The 21,578-nt window shown below is 40.9% G+C and overlaps 1 protein-coding gene across 1 annotated transcript in view; it reads left to right on the top strand.

Annotated features, from left to right (window-relative positions):
• The window catches only part of LOC149166679 (glycoside hydrolase family 2 protein), a 471,778-nt gene that overhangs the window by 210,777 nt on the left and 239,423 nt on the right, over positions 1-21,578 (top strand). Inside the window, 1 exon segment of the mRNA XM_089432736.1 lies at positions 17,310-17,493. Coding sequence (XP_089288862.1) covers positions 17,310-17,493 — 184 coding nt within the window.

Raw genomic sequence — 21,578 nt, 5'->3', positions numbered from 1 at the left:
GAATTGTCCCAACCTTGATGAGCGATACACTGACTCATCTTAAAGGGGTAACGGGAAATTACAAAATAAATCTTGGGCTTCTGAGCTAAGTACCCAAATATAGATAAATCATAAAAGGTAAAAGGTGCACCAGAGGGGTGGAAAAGGCAGGCTGAGGAAAGGGTAACTCATGCCTCCATGATTGTTCCCTCAATACATCTATACACCTAGGAATCTAGGATATTGGACCTCCATTAGTTGGTCACATGGCTATGGTACCTTGCCTTGAAGCCATTCCCACTTCACAGCTACCATCTTTCACACACACTTGTGGTTTGATGGGCTAACTTGGGACATGTCTCTTGCTGTTGGGGGTTGGAAACATCTAATAGGGTTATTGATCTAACCATCCCTAATATAAAGGTAACTTGTTTACAAGAGTTGATCCAGTTAGACATTTGAAGGTGAGCTTTGTGTGAAGTATTCTTGTGACCCTAACAATAGATATGGTCTACTATGATGCATTTATGGTTATTGTCCCTTATAATTGATAATTTCACTTGATTTTGAGTAAGCTTTTCTGAGGTTGTCACAGTGGAAAAAGCCTCTTGGTAGATAATTCTCATCCCTTTTAATAGCATTCAAGAGGTCATTTACCTAGTCCAGAGAGCAGATATGACCTTGTTGATCCAGTGTTGCCCCTCTTGAATAGAGCGTTGGGTTATGAGATGGTTTCACATGGTACTTGATAGTCTAGAATCTAGAGTACCCCTAGTTGCTAAAACGCCGATCCACATAGTTTTGTTAGATTTATTGATGATTTGCCACGATGGACCTAAGGCACCCCTAGCTGGCCTTGACACTGTTTGATGGATGTTACTTTTTCTGGAGCTTGGATGATGATGGTTATCTTTGAGATGATAGGGGATGGCCTGCACATTATTGATGGATCCCAATGCTTGAGCATATTGGTGTCACGCCACCCCTTTTGCTCTTAGAAATTAGAAAGGTGACATAGGGTACCTTGTGTTGATTTGGGGTAGCATCGGATGTGCTCTAGGCCTCAAATTTTGCAGGGAGGCTTGAGCACATGTATTCCAAAGAACCTAGGAATCGTTTTGGTAAATTCCACCCGGGGACAGTTTTATTAAAATAATTAATATTTTTTAATGGGACACTATGTCTAAACTTAGGAAATTAAAAATATTAATGGGTATTAATCTAATCGTGGGTGTAACTTCTAAAAGAAGACGAGGATCAAGCTAAAATGATCTTAGCCATTGATTCACTTTTAATTTGGGTCGTTGAATGTCAACGAGAAGATTATTTAAGGAAGCTTGAGGGTCATTTGGAAGACACATCGAGAGATAAAGAGATCAAATTTCTAAAGTGAGAAGTTCTCAGGAGGAAATTCTGATCGAGTAGATTGCTTGTAGTTGAGGGGCAGGGATAGTGGGTTAGAGTATCTTCTCCAGGACCCAGAATCAACAACAAAGAGGCAGAGGAGGAGGCAGCGCAGACCCAAGAGTGGTTGGCGCTGGGCCAGAAGCGCTGACACAGAGCCAAAAGGACTCACGCAGAAGCAACGCAATCTTCTAGTGCAAAAGTCCAAAATCTGTTGGGGAGCTGAGATTTCTAAGCCGGGAGGGTTGGCAACTGCTCCAGAGGGTAGACATTTCCTAGTTCAGCTGACGTAGAGGTTGTTGAGGTTGACGTAGGGCCAACATAGAGATAGCCGAGGACAGTTGGTTCAGCTGCCAGAACGACCGAAATCGCCGGGTAGAGTGAGGTAATCTCACTAAGTTTTTCTACCAATTTATTTTCTTTGTAACTGGATTGCCGGAAGGGCATCAAAAGTTGTATTCAGAAACTATGCTTAGTAATATGAAACCCTCAGATCTGTTGCACCAGTTTTCCCGCATTGGGTTTTTCTGGGGACATTTGTCCAAAAACAATGGTGTCAATTGTGTTCTTTCTTGCTCAGTCTCTTATGTCCGCATAATATTTAATTGAACGCTGCAGTGTATATGTTTCGATATTTGTCGTAGGAAACTGCAAATAATTTGGTTGATTAATTTAACAAATAGAAGAAACATTATCAGTTGCTGCAGTAGGGATTCCAGTTAAGGAATTTTCACATGGTATCAGAGCTGCAGGTGAAGCAAGAAGAGCAGAGCTGGTAGATCCAGCGCTGAGCAGAAGAGAGAGATCGAAAAATTGCAGGAGGCATCAATTCGAAACCCTAGAGGGTTTGCGCAGTTCTTAGCCGAAGGCTGAAATTTCGAGGCAGTCTCTCTCGAAGTGAGTCGATGGAGAGATGGGCTTCTAGATCAAGTTTTTGGTGGGGTTGAGGGAGCAACGCAGAAGCCTCAGCGTGAGGAGAGTTGGTGGGATGTAGATTTTCCTGCAGGCAGTTTGCTAGGAAGAATATCGTCAGAAGAAAGAGGAGAAGCACGACTGAGGGAATTTCTTTCTCAGAGAATTCCTAGCCAAGGAATTTGAATTCTCTAGAGTTGAGCAATAGCAAGGGGCAACAGTTTTACTAGCTGCAGCAGGGAGTGCGTAGGCTAGCCCAGCAGTAGCACAGAGGAGAGAGGAGGTCATTTGACTTTCTATTTTTGGTAGAAATGGCAACCAGTGGCTTGAGGGATCAGGACAGGTCGGATGGAGCATGCAACTATGTCATCTGGAAGGCTAGAATGTCATTCCTTCTAGAGAAGCATGCCCTCAAGACATATGTCGACCGCGTGGTGGCTGTGCTTGCAGATGCAGATCTGTTGAGTACCGATTAGAAATGGTGAAGGCCAAGAGGATGATCCTTGATGGAGTAAAGGATCATGTAGTGTGTCATGTCGCTAGCAAAGGGACTGCTAAGGAGACGTGGGATGCCTTGGCAACGATATATCAAGGATATTTTGAGCAGCGGAAGATGTACTTGGAAGAAAAGCTGAGATCTGCTCAGATGCAGAAGGGGGAGCGTGTGGATCCATTCCTCACGAAGCTTAAGGAGACCCGTGATGAATTGTTTGCTGCGGGGCATACACCTCAAGATTCAGAGTTGGTTAGACTAGCCCTCAATTCTGTCTCAGATGAGTGGCAAGTCTTTGTCCAGAGTATCCTGGGCAGAGCAGCCTTGCCGAATTGGGATGAGATGTGGGCAGCTCTAAAACAAGAGGAGTTGAGGAGAGACTTAGTCAAGGTTAAACTTGACGGAAGCAGCAACAGTGGGTCGAAGACCAAAGAAGAGGAGGATGATGTAGCCCTTGCATCGAAGGGACAACAGGAGCAGCAGAGACGTAAGAAGGATGTCTCGAAGATCAAGTGTTTCAGGTGTGGTGAGATGGGTCACTACGCTACTCAGTGTCCTCTCAAGAAGAAGGACAAGGATGAGAAGCACGATCCAAAGGCTGTGCCCACGAAGATCGAAGAGGAGGAGTTTGCCCTGACAACTGAGATACCTCCAGGAGGGAGGTGTTCTGTTTTGGAGTTGTAGTTCGAAAGCGCTATAGATGGGCAGGATCCTTGAGGAGCCCACCTCTAGGATCGTTTCCTTGCTACGGGAGCCCAGATCAGAAGTAGCAGGATGGACTAGTGTAGGATGGTGCCAAGGAATGTTGGAGAGATAGTTGCAGTGGCTAGGAGCGACAGAGTCTGAGCAGTGCAGAGAAAAGTTGGCAGCAATGCAGATGGCACAGAGCAGAGGTGAGCAGTAGCGCAGTAGATTCAGAGGGTCAACGTAGAGACTAGAAACAGTCAGACTTCAACATTCATGTGGTATCATACTGAACATAATTAGTTTAGTAATTTTGGGTGTTTTTTTGTTGCTAATGAAGAAGCAGTGATAGTTTGCAGTGCATTGGTAGTGCTAGCAGCAACACAAATGCAACACTTGAGAGGGAGCTGTAGTACGGATGCAGTGTTGACAGTGGCAGTATCAACAGTAGTACAGTTGCAACAACAATGCAGTGGTTGGTGGATAGGATGTCAGACATCTGCAGTGCAGAGGACGATGCTTCAGAGTCTGAGAAGTATGCAAAGACATATTGCTAGAGCACATTCCTCGCTAAGAGGGAGTGCTAATTTGGGGTAGCATCGGATGTGCTCTAGGCCTCAAATTTTACAAGGAGGCTCGGGCACATGTATTCCAAAGAACCCAGAAATCGTTTTGGGAAATTCCACCCAGAGACAATTTTATTAAAATAATTAATATTTTTTAATGCGACCCTAAGTCTAAACTTAGGAAATTAAAAATATTAATGAGTATTAATCTAATTGTGGGTGTAACTTCTAGAAGAAGACCTGCATCAAGCTAAAATGATCTTAGTCATTGATTAACTTTTAATCTGGGCTGTTGAATGTCAACGAGAAGATTATTTAAGGAAGCTCAAGGGTCATTTGGAAGATACACCAAGAGATCAAGAGATCAAATTTCTGAATTGAGAAGTTCTCAAGAGGAAATTCTGATTGAGTAGATTTCTTGCAGTTGAGGGGCAGGGATAGTTGGGTTGGAGTATCTTCTCCAGGACCCAGAATCAACAGCAGAGAGGCAGAGGAGGAGGCAATGCAGCCCCAGGAGCAGTTGACGCTAGGCCAAAAGGGCTGATGCAGCGCTGACGTAGAGCTAGAAGGGATCACGTAGAAGCAATGTAGTCTTCCAGTGTAGAAGTCCGAAATCCGCCAGGGCGCTGAGTTTCTAAGCCAGGAGGGCTGGAAACTGCTCCAGAGGGCATACGTTTCCCAGTTGGTCTAATGTAGACGCTGTTGAGGCCGACGCATGGCCTACGCAAGACTAGTGCAGAGATAACCAGGGATAGTTGTTTCAGCTGCTGGAATAGCCGGAATTGCCGGGTAGAATGAGGTAATCTCACTAAGTTTTTCTGCCAGTTTATTTTCTCTGTAATTGGATTGCCAGAAGGGCATCTAGAGGTGTATTCAGAAACTACTGCTTAATAATATAAAACCCTCAGATCTGCTGCACCAGTTTTCCCACATTGGGTTATTCCGGGACACTTGTCCAAAAACAATGGTGTCAATTGTGTTGTATTTTCTTTCTTTCTCAGTCTCTTGTTTCTGCATAATATTTAAGTGAAGGCTGTAGTGTATATGTTTCAATATTTGCCGTAGGAAATTGCAAATAATTTGGTTGATTAATTTAACAAATAGAAGAAACAATATCAGTTGCTGTAGTAGGGATTCCAGTTAAGGAATTTTCACACCTTGGTGATGATGTCATGGATTTGGAGGTACTTTTTGAGGCATACATGTACTTTGAGCTATTTCTTGGAGTATGGAGAAATCATGACCTTTTTGTCACTTGCTTGTGGCATCTTGAGGTCCCCTAGATAATGGTGTCATAGTGGAGGGGCCTCTTTTCCCCCACATGTGTGCTATTTTGGCATTATTTGTTATGTTTTTGAGCTATTATGAGGTTGGCTTGTAGCCTATCACTTGTTGAACACTTAAGAAAACTTGTATTAGGGCTTTTTGAAATATCCCTTTTTATTAATTTATAATTTTCCTACCAAAAATTTATTCAGAAATTTGCCATAAGTAGTTTTGCCGAAAATTTGTATAAATTCCAACAATAAATTGGGAAACCAAAAGTCACAGAATTTTATAGAAAGTGCCAAAACCAAAAACCCATCCAATATTTATGAAAAATAATGAAGAGGATTTAGATAATTTATTTTGGCAAAACCTAGTAGATTGGCCACTGGAAAATTGTAATATCCCGTTTAATATTTTGTTAAATATTTGGGAATTTTCTTTAGAGATATTACGCTATGTATTTCATCTAGAAACACGAAGAAAAATTTCATAGAAAAGGCCAACAATTAAATTAAAATCCAGAAATTACAAAAATGTTGCTACTTCGGCAAATTTAAAAATAAAAATTGTTAGTTTGTGTAGCTTGGACAAGTGTTCTAGTCTCATATTGTGTCTTTGAGGCTAATAAACACATTTTCTCTAATACCTAGAAAAGTTTTTGTGAGAAAAAACCTTGATTAGAAATAATTAATTAGTTAATTAATTTCCCTAAGTTTAACTTAGGGAAATAGCTTAATTAATTATTATTAATTGGGGTAAATTGATTTTCCTCTAGAGACTTTTGGAAAAGTCACTTGAAGGAGTCAAGATGATCTTAGCCATTTATTGAGATTAGATCATGGTTGTTGATTCATAAATGAGAGATTATAAGAGGAAATCGATGGGCATTTGGAGAACACACAAAGACACAGATTTGCAGTGATAGCAAGGGGGTAGAGGCAGCGTAGGTGGATCAAAAGAGAGAGATTGACAGTGGTTGGAGACGAGATTATTGATGAGATTTTTCATAGTGATTTCCTGTGCCAATTGGAGATCGGTTTTTCTGTAGAGACGCTGATTTGCAATGGTGCGAATAGTTCTAGGCAGGGGTGTGAATTTACCCTAGTTGTAGTGTGAATTGCTCAGGGAGGTCAAAGTGCCATAGCAAGGGGAATTTGCAAGAGAGATCGATTTGCACAAGAGGATCGATTTTCCAGTGGAGGTCGAATTTCTAGAGGGAGGCCGAGTTGTTCCTTAGTACCGTGAGTTTGCTAGTGTGAGGGTTGCACGTGTGAGCCAAACTAAAGCCAGGGGGAGGCTGAATTGCTCAGAGGAGGCCGACTTGACTCCTGGAGGTGATATCAATTTGCAAAAGTGATCAAAATATTTTGCTAGAGGTTTGCTATTTTACGGCAAACGAGTTTGTAATTTTCTCCATCACAAATTTGTTGAAGAGTAATAAAATAACTCATCTGCAGAACTGGTTTTCCCCACATTGGGGTTTTTCCAGGGACATTTGTCCAAAAATATTGGTTTCCATTATTTGTGTGTGCGCTATAATTTACTCAGTTCTTGTGGTTAATTATTTTTTAGTGAAGTTGCAGTTGTGTTTTATTCAATATATGCCACAAATAATTTGCACAAGAAAAATAATCTAAATTGATAGGAGAATAATAACCAACAATTACAATAGTCTTAAAATTTCACATGATATCGGAGCAAGGTTTTGAGGGCATAAGGAGGATTTGCGTAGGCACAAGAAGGAAAAATGTTGAGGGTTTTAGCCTAGTTTGAGTTCTTCAATTTATTCTCCATTTTATTTGAGTTTCACAGATTTCCATAGATGGCCGTAGCAGGTTTGAGAGACCAGGACAGGTTGGGTGGAGCTTCTAACTTTGGCGCATGGAAGGCCAAAATGCCATTCTTATTAGATGAGTATGGACTAAAGGAGTATGTGGAGAATGTGATTGCCATACCAACAAATCCACAGCTGTTGGCCACCTATAAAAAGGAGAATGCCAAAGTGAAGAGGATTATCCTTGATGGAGTCAAGGACCATATTGTTCCACATATTGCAAAGAAAGACACAACGAAGCATATGTGGGACGTGTTACCTCTCAAATTAGCAAGGGACTTAAGGGGGATCCCTAAAGGGAAAATGCTAGGCCAAGGGAAACAAATGGAGACTTAGCCCACTATCACCTCAGCTAAGGCTCCCTTCTTTTTACGGACTTTCACTGATGGAAGGAGGCTCGATACGTATGGAGTCACCAATGAAGGATAAGTCAATGGATATGAGTGACCCAAATAAACCCTTTCCTAAAAGAGTTTGAAGGATGGACCTTGCTTGCTTTCTAAGCAAGCTACTATGTATCCTAGGGAAAGGAAGAGGGGATTTGAGGGTTAGGTTTATGGGATAAGACTTGTGAAGGAGTTCCCCAATCCCTAAAATCCTTGTTAGAATTGGTATCCTGGATGGTTCTTGAAAAATGATCTTTCAAAGGATCAGGACCACACGCATATGGATGTGATGATATGTTGGTTGCATTGGCTTTATGATTACACTTAGTATTAGACTTACTACATGCATGTTAGGATAGGATGCATTGGATACTGATTTCTGCATTAGGAATAACATCATATGATATTTCTCATAGTATATAGGTGCATATCTGCATATTTTATATTCTATTGGTTTTATGGCCTAACGTATAGCATGTGCGATCATGAGACACCGCGAAAGCATGTTGCCCTGTGTTTTTCCATCTATTATGTGTGCAAGTGACAGGGCTACGGTAACCAAGATATTGCTGGAGTTCTCGTGACCTCCCGTTCGAGTAGCTTCGTCCACTTCTTCGAGAGATCACGTCCCAGTCGGAGCCAGATGTTACCTACCATTTTGTGCATAATATCACTAGGAGAATTTTTTCTCCAAGATAGTCCTCAGTCAGTTGTCAACAACCCATTACAGCCACCATCTAGCTCATTGTGCCATTTCTCTGCCACCTGAGCCAGCCATGTGGTCCCTCACCCATTTGCCATAATCGTATGTTTAAAGGTGGGCCTCCCAAACCTAAAGGTATGCCTTGTTATTTGGAAATTGAGTAGTGTAGTTTGCTTGTCATGGACACTTTTGGGCATGGATTAATGGGGGATTCGGCGGAAAGAATGGGCTAGGTCTGTGCTCTTGTCCCCTAGACCCCTTTTAGGTCTTAACCTTGGATTCTAGTCTCGAGGGATCTCTCTTACTGACCATTTCGCTCTAGGGATGATATTTCATGGGAAACCCTGATTTTGGTTGCGTGGTCCTGCTCCCTTATCCACTTATATTACACTCTTTCCATTCATTATTACCCCATACATCATTTCTCTCGCTTAGGTCTACATTCCTTCATTGGGTCCACATAAGGTTAGCTTGCCCCTTCCCCTTGCCCACACCTTGGGTCGTGGCTTGGAATGAAGCCCAAAGGTTGATGCAGCTGGAAAGAAAGATAAAAGCATATATGGCCACATTCAATAGGAAAATGTACCACAAAATGCAAAAGATGGTCGGGACAAATACATTTAGCACGTGGGCAAAAGCCAATACATGAGCTTTACCCCATCATCATGGCCATCAACCTGGTTTCTACAGGTTCTATGAGCCTTCTTCATCATATAGGAACCCATGATTGTCCAAACCCCTAGTGGGCGATGAACCCTCCCACGTTAAAAGGGGGAATTCACTGCTATATCTTATACATCATGCTCTAACCCCTTGAGCCTCGAGCAGTTAATTAAAGAAAATCATAAAAAGGAAAAATGCATAAAAAGAAGGGTGGAAAAATCAAAGTCGGGGCACTTCGTGTACCACGATTGCTCCTTCCTACACATTATGAACCCAAGTTTGGGCTTCCCTCTTATTAGCTACCCTTGTACCCCAGCGTATGACCAAGGGCTGCCCCTTTTCATTCCCTACTTCATTTACTTGTCTGTCACATCCTACCACCTTTTGAAGGATGTACCTTGACTATATTGTCCCCTTTAGAAGTAGAAACCATCTAATAGGATTTTTGGTTAAACCCATTTGGAGTTTAGGAGACAATGGCATATCCCGAAGCCCATTATGGAAGGGCAGGCCATTATGAAGTCCCCACCTATGGTCCATGATTGGTAAGCTCATTTACTCGATTTCTCTAATGACTTGTTGTGTTGGAAGGCTAGGGGACGCATTGGATCTTATGCAGGATTGCAGATGGTCTCCATTTTGGGTTTGGTCTCCCTATACAGGGTCCTAATCCTCCAGAGGGCTACATTGGCACATGTAGGGTGTGCATTGAGAGCCATGGGCCTCCACAACAGTAGACAACACTCCATGGATCCCCACAACCATTTAGAGATTGCTCGTGGTTCACTTATTAGACGAGGAAGATGCACCTGATCCATCATGCCCAGCTGGCCCCAAATTTGCACCATACACTTGGCAGATGATCCAGGACTTGCACGATGATGTGGCATCACCTACACCATCATCCTAGCCCTTGTGGGCGATCTACAGGCATCTTCGATTTGTTTGGAGACCCATGAGGACACTTGTGTGTCCCCACATGTCATTTGGAGCACCACAGGTTATTACAAGGGGCCATACCCTTGTCCATTGCTTTTGAGGGTGCTATTCTTCATTGTGGCACCCATGGACCTCATTAGGCCTCGTAGAGGGTCCTATGACATGCATAGATTATTATTTGACCTCTTGAGAGGCTTACTTTTTCATTTATGAGCTAGTTTGGTGGGCTTGTCACCAAAAGTTGAATTATTAGAACATTATTTTATTTTTGGGGCTTATGTAGGCAAAGGAGGCTAATTCAAACTCCTAAGTTGTGTATAAATACAAGTGAGATGAACTCATTTGCTCATCATCATTTGGTTTTGATGTCGATCTCTCTTGAGATTTTCACACTTTTTCTATAGGATGAATTGGAGCTTTATGGATGAGTTTTGATGTGTGGAATTGGTCTATCTGATCTTGGGGGTTCTTTATTGTCAATTGTGAATGGTTGGATATACCCTATTAGATGTAAGTACGTTCTTTGATGTTATTCTTGTTTACTTTTGTCATATATGTTGGGTTGGGATTTTTGTTGTTCTAGGGCTAATTGCTGCGTTCATTTAATGCTTAAATTTGTGGAGTTTGTCTCTATTATAACATCTCTCAATGTATTAGCCATGTAATATGAACGAAATCTCCTAGGGGTAATTCTATCAAAGGATTTAACTTTGATAAGCCATTCCTTTTGCACAGCGAAGTATAAAAGCTGCAAGGTTGTGTCTTCTTGACCTAGAAGGCAAGTGAAGTGATTTTGAGGCCTCCTTGACTAGGAACCAAGAAATCCTACTCATATTCATCATAGACTCCATTCTTCCAAAGATTAAGGCATTGATCTACAAAGGGTGGTCACTAAAACTCATATTCTTTCACCTCTTTCTAGGTCTAGCCAAGTTGGGGTACATAGGGCATCAATTTACCGACAAGCTAGCCATAAAAAAATTTTGATCTTTTAGGGTATCCTGCACTGGCCTTTCCTCTAGCTCTCCTCCAATTTTTAGCCCATCCCGTTAGTGGAGTTAGAAGAAAAGCCAAGCCCTAGCTCCGAGATCAAAACTTGCCCTGCCATCCCCAAGGTTAGTACTTCATAGGGTCAAAACACTATCTTCAAGTGAAATTATTTCTTTGATCCTTTTCGCCCACCTTGTCTAGGGTAAGAATATCATTGGTTGCTACATACTTTCCTCATACCCTAGACGAAGTCCGCTTGGCCCCATGTGGTCCGGCTCCTTTGAAAGATCATTCTTCAAGAACCATCTGGGATACCAATTCTAAATAGGATTTGAGGGATTGGGGAACTCTTTCACAAGTCTTATCCCATAAACCTAACCCTCAAATCCGCTCTTCATTTCCCTAGAATACATAGTACCTTGCTTGGAAAGAAAGCAAGTCCCATCCTTCCAACTCTTTTGGGAAAGGGTTCATTTGGGTCACTTATATTCATTGACTTATCCTTCATTGGTGACTCCATACATACTGGGTCTCCTCCCATTGGTGAAAGTCCGTAAATAAAAGGGAGCCTTAGCTGAGGTGATAGTGGGCTAAGTCTCCATTTGTTGTCCTTGGTCTAACATTTTTCCTTTATGTCCCCTGCTAGTTTGAGCAGTAACATTTTGGCATCGTTCCCGGGGATATGAGACGTGTGTTTTGTTCCCCATACAACATATCAACATATCATTATTGGCGACTCCACTGGAAGAACGAAGCCCTAGTTCTTCATTGAGCTTTAAAGTTAATGCTTGTAGGGTGAAGCAAGCATCTATTGAGGAACTTTAATTCACTCCGACAATTCCATTATAATAGTAATATACAAAATCATAAAAAATGGAGATTTCTCTTGGTCCTATATTTGAAAAACTCAATAACCAAGAGATTCAGGAACTGTCAAAGAAAGCAGTGGAATATGCAGAATCTTTTCAAAATATGTTGGAGGGCATGGATATGGAATTCATGCTCAGGTTTTATAGGTCACAATAAGTACAACTCGACATAGTAAGGTGTGCTTATGAAAAGGATTCTAGTCGTCTCCTTGACCTTGCTCACATAACTTGTGTTATGAATATTCTGGATAACCTCATCAATAACAATGGGAAAGGGAATACCTCCTCTGAGGATGACGAAGAGTTGGATCCTGCAAGCCTCCAAATCACACAAGAAAGAATGGATGAATATAGTAGGTCATGCAGGGAGGTAGTAAGGGAATATAATTCTAATGAAGTTTTCTCCTGTTTATATGATGAAGAGGTGAAACTTCATAAGATGAAATGTGAATATAAAGAGAACCCTACTAATGCTCTCCTCCTAGAAGCATACTACTAGAATCATGTAACAAATACCTTAGCCATTGTTCTTTAAGAGAAGAGAGAAGAAGAGAGGTCCCGCTTGTCAACCAACCAAGATGAAGATGACCTTGAGGATCTCGGTGATGAGCAGGAAGATGAGTACCTCGTGGACCAATGTGGGCCAATGTCGACGAAGTCTCTCAGGGGATACAAGTACTTAATTACTTTTATCGATGATTTCTCCAGGAAGCCCTGGATGTATTTCTTCAAGACCAAGGTTGAGGTCTTCAGGCGCTTTCAGGAGTTTAAGGCTCTAGTTGAGAATGCAACAAGTAGAAAGATTTGTACTCTCCAGTCAGATAACGAAGGTGAGTACACCAGTAAGGAGTTTTAGGAATTCTGTACCATGGCAGGAATCAGGAGAGAGTGGACGGTTCCTTACAACCTGTAGCAAAATGGGGTTGCTGAGAGAAACAACCAGTTTATTTCGGAGGTAGCGAGAATTATGTTGTATGACTAGGATCTCCCACACTATTTATGGGCAGAGGCATGCAGTACGGCAATCAATATACAAAATAGGGTCTCACATAGAGCGCTTGGCAAGATGACACCCGAGGAGACATTCACTAGGAAGAAGCTAGATGTCAGTCATTTCAGGATATTGGCAGCCTAGTTTATTGTCAGATTCCAAGGGAGACACATTCAAAGTTAGATCAGATTGCAGAGTGTGGTTACTTTTTTGGCTACAACGAAACCTCAAAGGCATATAAGATCTTCATTCCAGGGCCTAGGAGGATTATAGTCAGGCAGGATTTCACATTCATGGAGGACAAGGCGTAGAGGAGGTCTAGAGAATTGGCAACAACTGAAGATTAGAGTGAGCAGCTAGCAGAAGCTCCTAGAGTCAAGCAACAAAATTAGGGGTAGCAACAGAGCATGAGTACAGTGACCAATGTGAGTGCGAGTGCTCCTGAGGCTTCAAAGAGCATGGAGCAACAGATGCAGTACATTAGGGAGATGCATTAGGAGGACATGGAGGTGGATATTCCTAACTCCACTGTTGGTAGGAGGAACCGCGAGGTTCAACCGACACTCAGAGATGCTCAAGAGTTTGTTGGGACTCCTAGAGGCTAGGAAAGGTAGGAGCGAGTAGAGAAAATCAAAGAGTTACACTAGCTACATGGCGTTGGTAAGTCAATTGGTGGATAGTGAGCCTTCCAGCTACTTGGAGGCCACACAATAGTAAGTGTAGCGAGATGCTATGGTTGAGGAATATTCCTTAATCATGTAGAATGATGTGTGGGAGGTTGTACCCAGACCGACCAACAGGGCGATGGTTGGATCATGCTGGATCTATAAGATCAAGCACGGTGGTGATGGCAACATTGAGAAATACAAATCTAGGTTCATGTCCTAGGGGTTCTCTCAGAAGGAAGGAGTAGATTACGAGAAGACTTTTGCTCTTGTGGCCAGGTACACTTCTATACGAGCCGTGATCTCATTAGCAACACAGATGGGATGACAGATCCATTAGATGGATGTCAAGATGACGTTCCTGAATGGTGAATTGGAGGAGGAGGTGTGCATTGAACTAGATGACTTTGTGGTGCACAATAGAGAGACCCAAGTGTGCAGGTTGAAGAGAGCTTTGTACGGGCTCAAGTAGGCTCTCAGGGCATGGTATGACTCCATTGATAGATACTTGCAGGGCATGGGCTTTGTTAAGAGTGTGAGGCGGATTTGAACCTCTACTACTTGGTGGATGGGGGAGATGCTGTCATTCTTGTCCCATATGTGGAAGACTTGTTCTTGACAGGTTCAGCAGGGCTCATTGAGGAGTGCAAGAGGGATCTTGTAGCTGAGTTCAAGATGAAGGATTTGGGGCTCATGCACTATTTTCTAAGCATGGAGGTATGGCGATATTTTCCTTGGATAAGGGAAACATTTCATCGAGATCCTAAGGAGATTCGGGATGGAGGAGTGCGAAGCCATGTCCATACCCATGATCACCAATTGGAGGAAGATAGACACATTCATGGAGAAGGATGTGGACCCCACCTTGTATAGGTAGTTGATAAGCTCTCTCATGTATTTGGTCAACACCAGGCCATATATATCCTATGTAGTAAACTCTCTCAATCAGCGCATGGTGGAGCCAAAGAGAGTGCATTGGATAGCAGTAAAACATGTGTTGAGATATTTGCGCGGCACTTTTGAGTATGGGATCAGGTATGGTCGAGGTGATGGTGTTAGGTTGGTTGGCTATACTGATGTAGATTGGGCAGGAAACACAGTGGATCGAAAAAGAACTTCAGGGTGCTAGCTAAGCATGGGATCAAGAAATGTTTCTTTGTACAACAGGAAGAAAAAGTTTGTGGCACAGAGTTTTATAGAGGCAAAGTACTTAGTAGCATGCATGGCTACATGTGAGGCCATATGGATTTGGAAGCTGCTAGTAGCCTTGTTTGGTTAGAGGGTTGAGATGATGGTGATACACTGTGACAATTAGAGTTGCATCATGTTATCAAAGAATTCGATGTTTCATGACAGGTCCAAGCATATAGACATCAAATACCACTTCATCGGGGACTATGTGCAGCGCAAGATTGTCCAACTATAGTATATACCTACAAATGAGCAGGTAGTAGATATATTGACGGAGGCTTTGGAGAAGGCGAGATTTATCTTTTTCAGAGATAAATTGGGTGTTATGTAGAACACCTTCCTCGCTAAGAGGGAGTGTTAGTGTGAAAATTTGGTGGCCCAAATTTCTACTGCAGCAACTGATTACATTCTCCTATTTGTTAATTACTCGAAGAAATTATTTATTGTTTCCTACAGTAAACACCGAAACTAATACACGAGCTCCCCTCTTCCTTTCTTCAACTACAATCTTTGGCTCAATGTTAGGTGGAGCTTGAGGAGTAGCTTGACTAAGTTCATCATGCCTTCTTTTAATTCCAACTGCCTCATCTTGCTCTCTTTGATATGTCCTCCTTGCCAATGGGTCTGCTATTTTTGTGCAACTTGCAATCCCCTGTCATCCTCCATGCAAAAAGATGTGCCTTCACTCTTGGGTAGGAGCCATTGTATGAATTACTACAAAGATGACAATGCCATTCCCATGAGCCACCACCTCCACATTTTTGAAGCTTCACCTCCAAAGAGGATAATATTCAGCCCTTGGGTTGGACTTGGGGTTTGAACTTGCAGCTGCACCTTGGTTGGAAGTCGTTGCAAAAAAAAATTAAAAAAACAAATCTGCAAAGAAAATACGTTTTTCATATATTTGGAAGCATAAACCCTTGAAAAATTGAAAAAATAGTAGGAAAAAACTAAGAAAATTAATGCTTCTTACCCTAATTAATTTTCTGTAGCTGAAGCTACTCCAAAATGCCAAAAAAGACGAGAAATATGGCTGTAGCTGAGCCAAAAGCCAAGAATGTTGTAGCTGGAAACTCTGCACTCCAAATCTGCCGATGAAATCTCTTTCTCTTGCTGCTGAAATCTCCTTTGCTCACTGTTGAAAACGCCCTAGCTGAAACCATTGCTCTCTTCCTCTTTTTTCCTTGCTAAAATCATCCGTCTCCAAGTGAAACGACTTGCTCAATTGTGTGATGAGGGAATGAGGCGAGAGTCTTTTTATAACATGAGAGAGGAATCTAGAAGCATCCACAAGATATTATATTTGCCCAATCAAATATTAGAAGTGAAAAAACAAAAAATAAATACAAGAAAAATTGTAATATGAAGTGGAAACGCCGTCGTACGGCCTGGAAACTCGTTTCTGGCCGTATTAGTCATGTTTCCCCAGCGTGAAACATGCCAGTATGGCCGGAAACGAGTTTCCAGACCGTACAGTACGCGTTTCAGCTTTTCCGTTTCGTTTACTGGCTGAAACGGACCTGGGGGAAGTGTTTCCTGCAACATAGTGGCAAACAGAACACCAAAAGGAAGCATGTCCATTGGTAAGGTGAAGAATTCGAACAAGAAGGGTTAATGGCCCTGATCACAATCCTTTGACTTGAAATCCATTTGCCAAGACTTTACATAAGAAAGGGTTTACATACCATATTGCAGCACATAACTTGCAATGTCATTGGAATTGAACAATAGTCAAATGTACTTTGGACCCAAGGCCCCAATATGATCCCCTTGGCCTCCTGGTTAGCTTTCTCATCTAGTATTCTTTGCAGTAAAGGCAAAATGACTCCTCAACATTCCAATTCTGCTGCCCCTTGTAATATTCCTTGTTACTGGCTAAAAAAAGCTTATGTCATTGTCTTGTTTTCATGAGTACATGATGGGGGAAGTTGAAATGGCACCCACATTCTGTCTCCTACCATTTGACTCTGGTTTGCTCTACATAGGTAAAGACCCCTTAATCAGTGACACCGCATTAAGGCTTTTTTTGATAAAATATTTGTTGGAAACTGGAAGGTTTCTGTTAAGCTTTATAGTCCTTCAATATGTGAATTCTTGTGTCCTTTTTAATGGTAAAATTGTCTTAAAGTTATTTTTATTATAAAGGCACAACTAAAGGTTGAAACTCCTTTTAGATGTATGCCTTATTTTTTCCAATTTGTTCCCCGCTGCCAATATTTTCTGTTTTTTTTCACCGAATACTGATTTTTCCCTGTTTTTTTCCAATTTGTAATTTGTTGACCCCCCAACTAGTTATTCCCAACTCTGCTTTTTTCAACATTGATTATTTTATTATATGCATTGGAAATCATATGCTGATGCAGAGGAATGGCCAGAACGACATTAGATTCTAATCTTTGGTCCCGTGCTTATGTGAATCCTTGTGCTTTTTGTCATTTGTATTGTCAGAAATAAAATATTTTGGTATTTTTCATTATTTTACAATTAGCTAATTTTTTCCACATCATCGCATCCAAATCTTTTACTTTTAGATATAATATTCCTTCTAATACATAGAGGCAAAGGCAACAAATATCTTACAAGTTCCTTGGTCTTTCCTGATTATCATGGATGATTCTTTTGACAGGGAGCCTATAAACAAACCTTTTAAGTTTCTTATAAACCTCCAAACCAATTAAGCTCCTTACATTAATTCCGTATTGTTTGGTAACTTATAAACCTCCAAAGCAATTTAGATCTTTTCATTAATTCTGTATTGTTTGGTAAAACAGCCAGGATAGCAGGCTTCCTGCAGAATTTGAGATAACTGAACATTGCTACCAACCTGGCTCTCACAAAGAAAATATATTGGCTGTTCAAGTGATGAGGTGGAGTGATGGGTCCTATCTCGAAGATCAAGATCACTGGCGGCTATCTGGAATTCACCGTGATGTAATTCTTCTGTCCAAGCCACAGGTAAGTAGACCCGTAAACACATATTCTACAAAATATCTTTGATTTCTAAGCAGGTATTCAGTAGAACATACACATACAAGTGTAGCTAGTTTATTATGACTAGCATTGACCAATATGAAGTCTGTAAGAATATGTTCACTGGGAATTGCTGGATTTTATTAACTAATTAGTATTTGCATTTATGAAATGTGCAGCCTAATTGAACTTCACTCCTTCTATCCCTTAGTAGACTTTAGCAATATGTTTAAACTCAATTTAACGTGTGCTTTTTGGCCTGTGCGCATACATGTCTTCACTAACATGCGTGCTTGTTACTGCTGTGAATCTGCATTCTTTTCTTGCTCTATTACCAAAAATGAAGTGTTCATAAAATGCCCCATGCAACAGCCATAATTCACCTGTGACATCTCAACTATTCTAGAGTGAGGAGGGATGGGTATGAATTGGAAATGAAATGGGTTTAACTTTTGGGATCAATTTCAGACATTTAGGAAATGAGGCAACACTATATCTACACTAATATAGGACACTGCTATGTCTGAGTATCAGTATGAAGTTTGAACATAGAGAACACTTAATATAGGGATGTGGTGGAAATGTGCACCACCAATTCATATGTTTACATTAATAAATAACGGTAACAATTTTGCACTGGGGGAGTGTTACTGTGTTACAACAAAATCTAGCATCCCCATATGATGTAAAATCTCAAGCATCAATGGGCTACTGTTGTGCAACTGAAAAAGGCTACCCACTATCACCATAGTAGCCCTTCCTCTTTCTTTTGGTTGGCTCTTCTCCAACTGAAGGGAGGCTTTCCTCAAAGGTAGGATTGCTAAGGCTATAGAGTGGAGGCACATGTTGATTTAATGAACAGTTGGCCTAAGCAAAACAAGTGGTAGTAGTATAATGGATTAATGAATGGTGTAAAAAAGGAAAGATCAAGGAAAACCTTGAGACCAAGTACCTTATTACACCTTGGGCAAATGGAATCAAGGGAGTATAGAATCTAGATTAAAGAGGGTAAGTGCAAAAAAATGTAAGGAAATTAAGGCTGCTATGCATACCACAAATCAGCCTTAGCTTTTTGGTTTCTATTGTGTAAATTTGTCCTTGGAATGCTAGGTCTGCTATTCAAAATGTTGGTATGAAGGCAATGCCATATCAATGCTAACAGCAATTGGGTTTATTAGATGTAGCTAGATACAACAACAATCATAGTAAGAGGGATTAAATCCTCATATTACATTACCCCAGTGAATCGTGGTTCATTATAAGGCCTTCACATCAACAATACAAGGTTTTCGTACAAAGTAAATTACACAAAAAAGCCTCCATTATAAGTGAGATACCTCCAATCTTCCATTAGGTCCCAAGTATGTGAAGTACAAATGAAGTCCAAGGGGAGAGCTCCTCAATCCCGAATTTTCCGACAACCATTACATTGGATAGAGAGCTCCTTTTTATAGAGTCGGTCTTTTCTCTCATACAGTGAAAAATCATTACTCCATGACAAGTCAAAAATATATTATAATAATGTAGTAGTTAGATCCCTTCTTAATCAATGGTTGACCATGTCACAACATGTGGACTCCATATTCTCCAAGACAACTCACCTTCATCCAAAAATACTAGTGAAGAACAAGATAATGTTCATGAGAGGGTGCACACCACTAAAAATAGGCACCATACCAAGTCAAATTCCTAGTGACCGCATGGAATATGCCATCCAAGAATGCATGCAAGCAAGCTATAATAAAATAATTGTCCATATAGAAGGATGTGCTCCAAGGTCCACCTGGGAGAATTCACTAAATGTGCCCTCCAAGATGCATGAGAGAATAAACAATATAATATTCTCAAGATGCATGAGAGAATAAACAGTATAATAATCTTCCTAAGGGAATGCTCCATAACAACTTCCTCCAAAAATAGCAAGAGTTCCACAAGATGTGTTCAGAAATCTAGGGCATATGCTTTAGGTGATTTCTCTTCTAATAATAACTGCTTGTGAATGCTTTTTATTTCATTAGATTATGATCTTCTCTTTTGTTAGATTATTGTAGTGTTCTTCATCAAGCAGCTACCAAAGCATAAACAATAAAGAGACAAGAGACATAGAATATAGACGATCAGCCAGGGCCAAAACCTCTCCCACTTGAGAGGAAAACCCAAACGAATTCTTCTTCTTATAGAGACTTCAATTGACGAATACCAAGACCAAGACCCTTGACCTATTTGCCTCTCCAAGACCAAGTCACAAAGCTTCCTTGATAAGATCCTTCTTCCTTGAGTCAACGATAGTCAACTCTCTTGCTTCTTCCTCCTTCTTGGCTACCCTTCAGAACTTTGGTCCCTTGAACAAATCTGAAACTTTTCAGCCCTAATTCAGAGAGCCCTAGATTTGGTCCTTGAGCAATTTTGACCTTCAATCTTCTTCGCTGGAGAGAGAGAGACTCACCTTCCTTAACTCGGCTAGAGGATCTATTAGACTTCCTTCAAATCTTCCTTCTTCATGATGACTGTAATACCTGCAGTATCTCAGCTCTTTCTGCAACAGAGGGTTCTGAAATCTCGCATGTGTGAAGTGTATATTACCCAAAAACAGTCCCAAAACACTTCGCTTTTTCTTGCCTTCTCTTCGTTGGTTATATGGCTCCTTTTCTAGTGATTTCCGCACTTCTCCTTATTTCAGACCTTGACCGAAATTCTTGCTTCTGAAATGAGGCCGAGCTGCCTATTTATAGTGGTTGTCCATGAAAATAAGCTGACATGAGTTGAATGTGAGCTGACATGTCCTTTTGATGTAGATCCTTTACTCCATCTTGAAGCTGTGTAACAACCCATCTCAAATCACGAACAGCATAGCAATATTAGCATGCATGTGAGGCATACATATGATAGCTACATATGCATGCATCATATACATTGCACTAGTATATATATATATATATATATACATCGACTATATATCGACTATTCATGGAGAATGTCTAAATATAAGATAAATGAATTAATTATCAAAGGTGTAAATTAAATACCTAATTCTCGTAAATAGAACAAATATACACTCAGTAAGAAATATAGTTGAGTTTATTCATATGTTTACATATATAACCCAAAATGTGTACTAATAAAACTAAACCCATAAACCTTATGATTAAACTTGATATTTTATAAAACATAAAATAATATGTAATATTTAAAATCATCATGGTCTTATACTATTTAAATTAAAGTACCAACTGTCATAATTAAAGTGACACCATTCGATGTTGTGAAGATCTGATTCAATTAAAGGAAAATATCATGACAAAGCAGTCACCGCCTAACAAAATCTTATCCTTTCATAAAGGCGGTGAACAGATGCGTAGAGAGGAGGAACCTCTGCTATTTAAAGGGAGGAAGGAGGATTTCAAAGGGGGGGTGTTCTTTGCCTGTGGATGGGGAAGGTTGTATTTACTGTGAGTGGAAAAACTGAACCGGGTGCTGTTGAAGGAAGAAGGAGAGGAAATTTATCCATACTGCTTATAATTCGGAACTATTGAGCCTTACTTGTTTTGAAGTCTCTGGGCACGGGGGAACGGTATGCATCGGTTGAGAAGCATACTGGATTGAGTATCTAGGTATACTCGGTTTGGCTGGGTGGTTTTGGTCATTCGGTAACGAGAGCGCTGGAGAAGTTCTGCAGCATCCTCATCGCAACAGCCGTAGCAGATCAGGTAAGTACTTCGTCAAATCTATTAATACCATTTCAGACAGTTTCAGCAATCTTTACAGTTTCACAGTTCAGTAATGGCTCTTAATTTAGTACGGCCACTACATATGGTATCAGAGCCCGTCGTTCAAACCCTGCGACCTCACAGGCCCTACGGTCGTGTAGATTTTGTGGTTAAAATCTGCTGGGTAAAATTGGCCATTGTGAAGCTTGATTTTGTGAAATTTCTAACCTATTTGGTACTGGTATTGCTCCCGTGATGCAATTTCAAACCCCTGCCCTTGTGACCAGGGAAATTTTATTAAATAAGCATAAAGGTTTAGTAATCGAAGCCTCTCGAAGGCTAAACATGCTGTAAAATGCAGAG

Source organism: Pinus tabuliformis, chromosome 5_1, assembly GCF_031772625.1.
Source record: "Pinus tabuliformis cultivar Carrire ecotype Pingquan chromosome 5_1, CPIR1, whole genome shotgun sequence".
NCBI classification, from domain to species: Eukaryota; Viridiplantae; Streptophyta; class Pinopsida; order Pinales; family Pinaceae; genus Pinus; species Pinus tabuliformis.
This window is presented reverse-complemented; position numbering and strand designations above follow the sequence as displayed.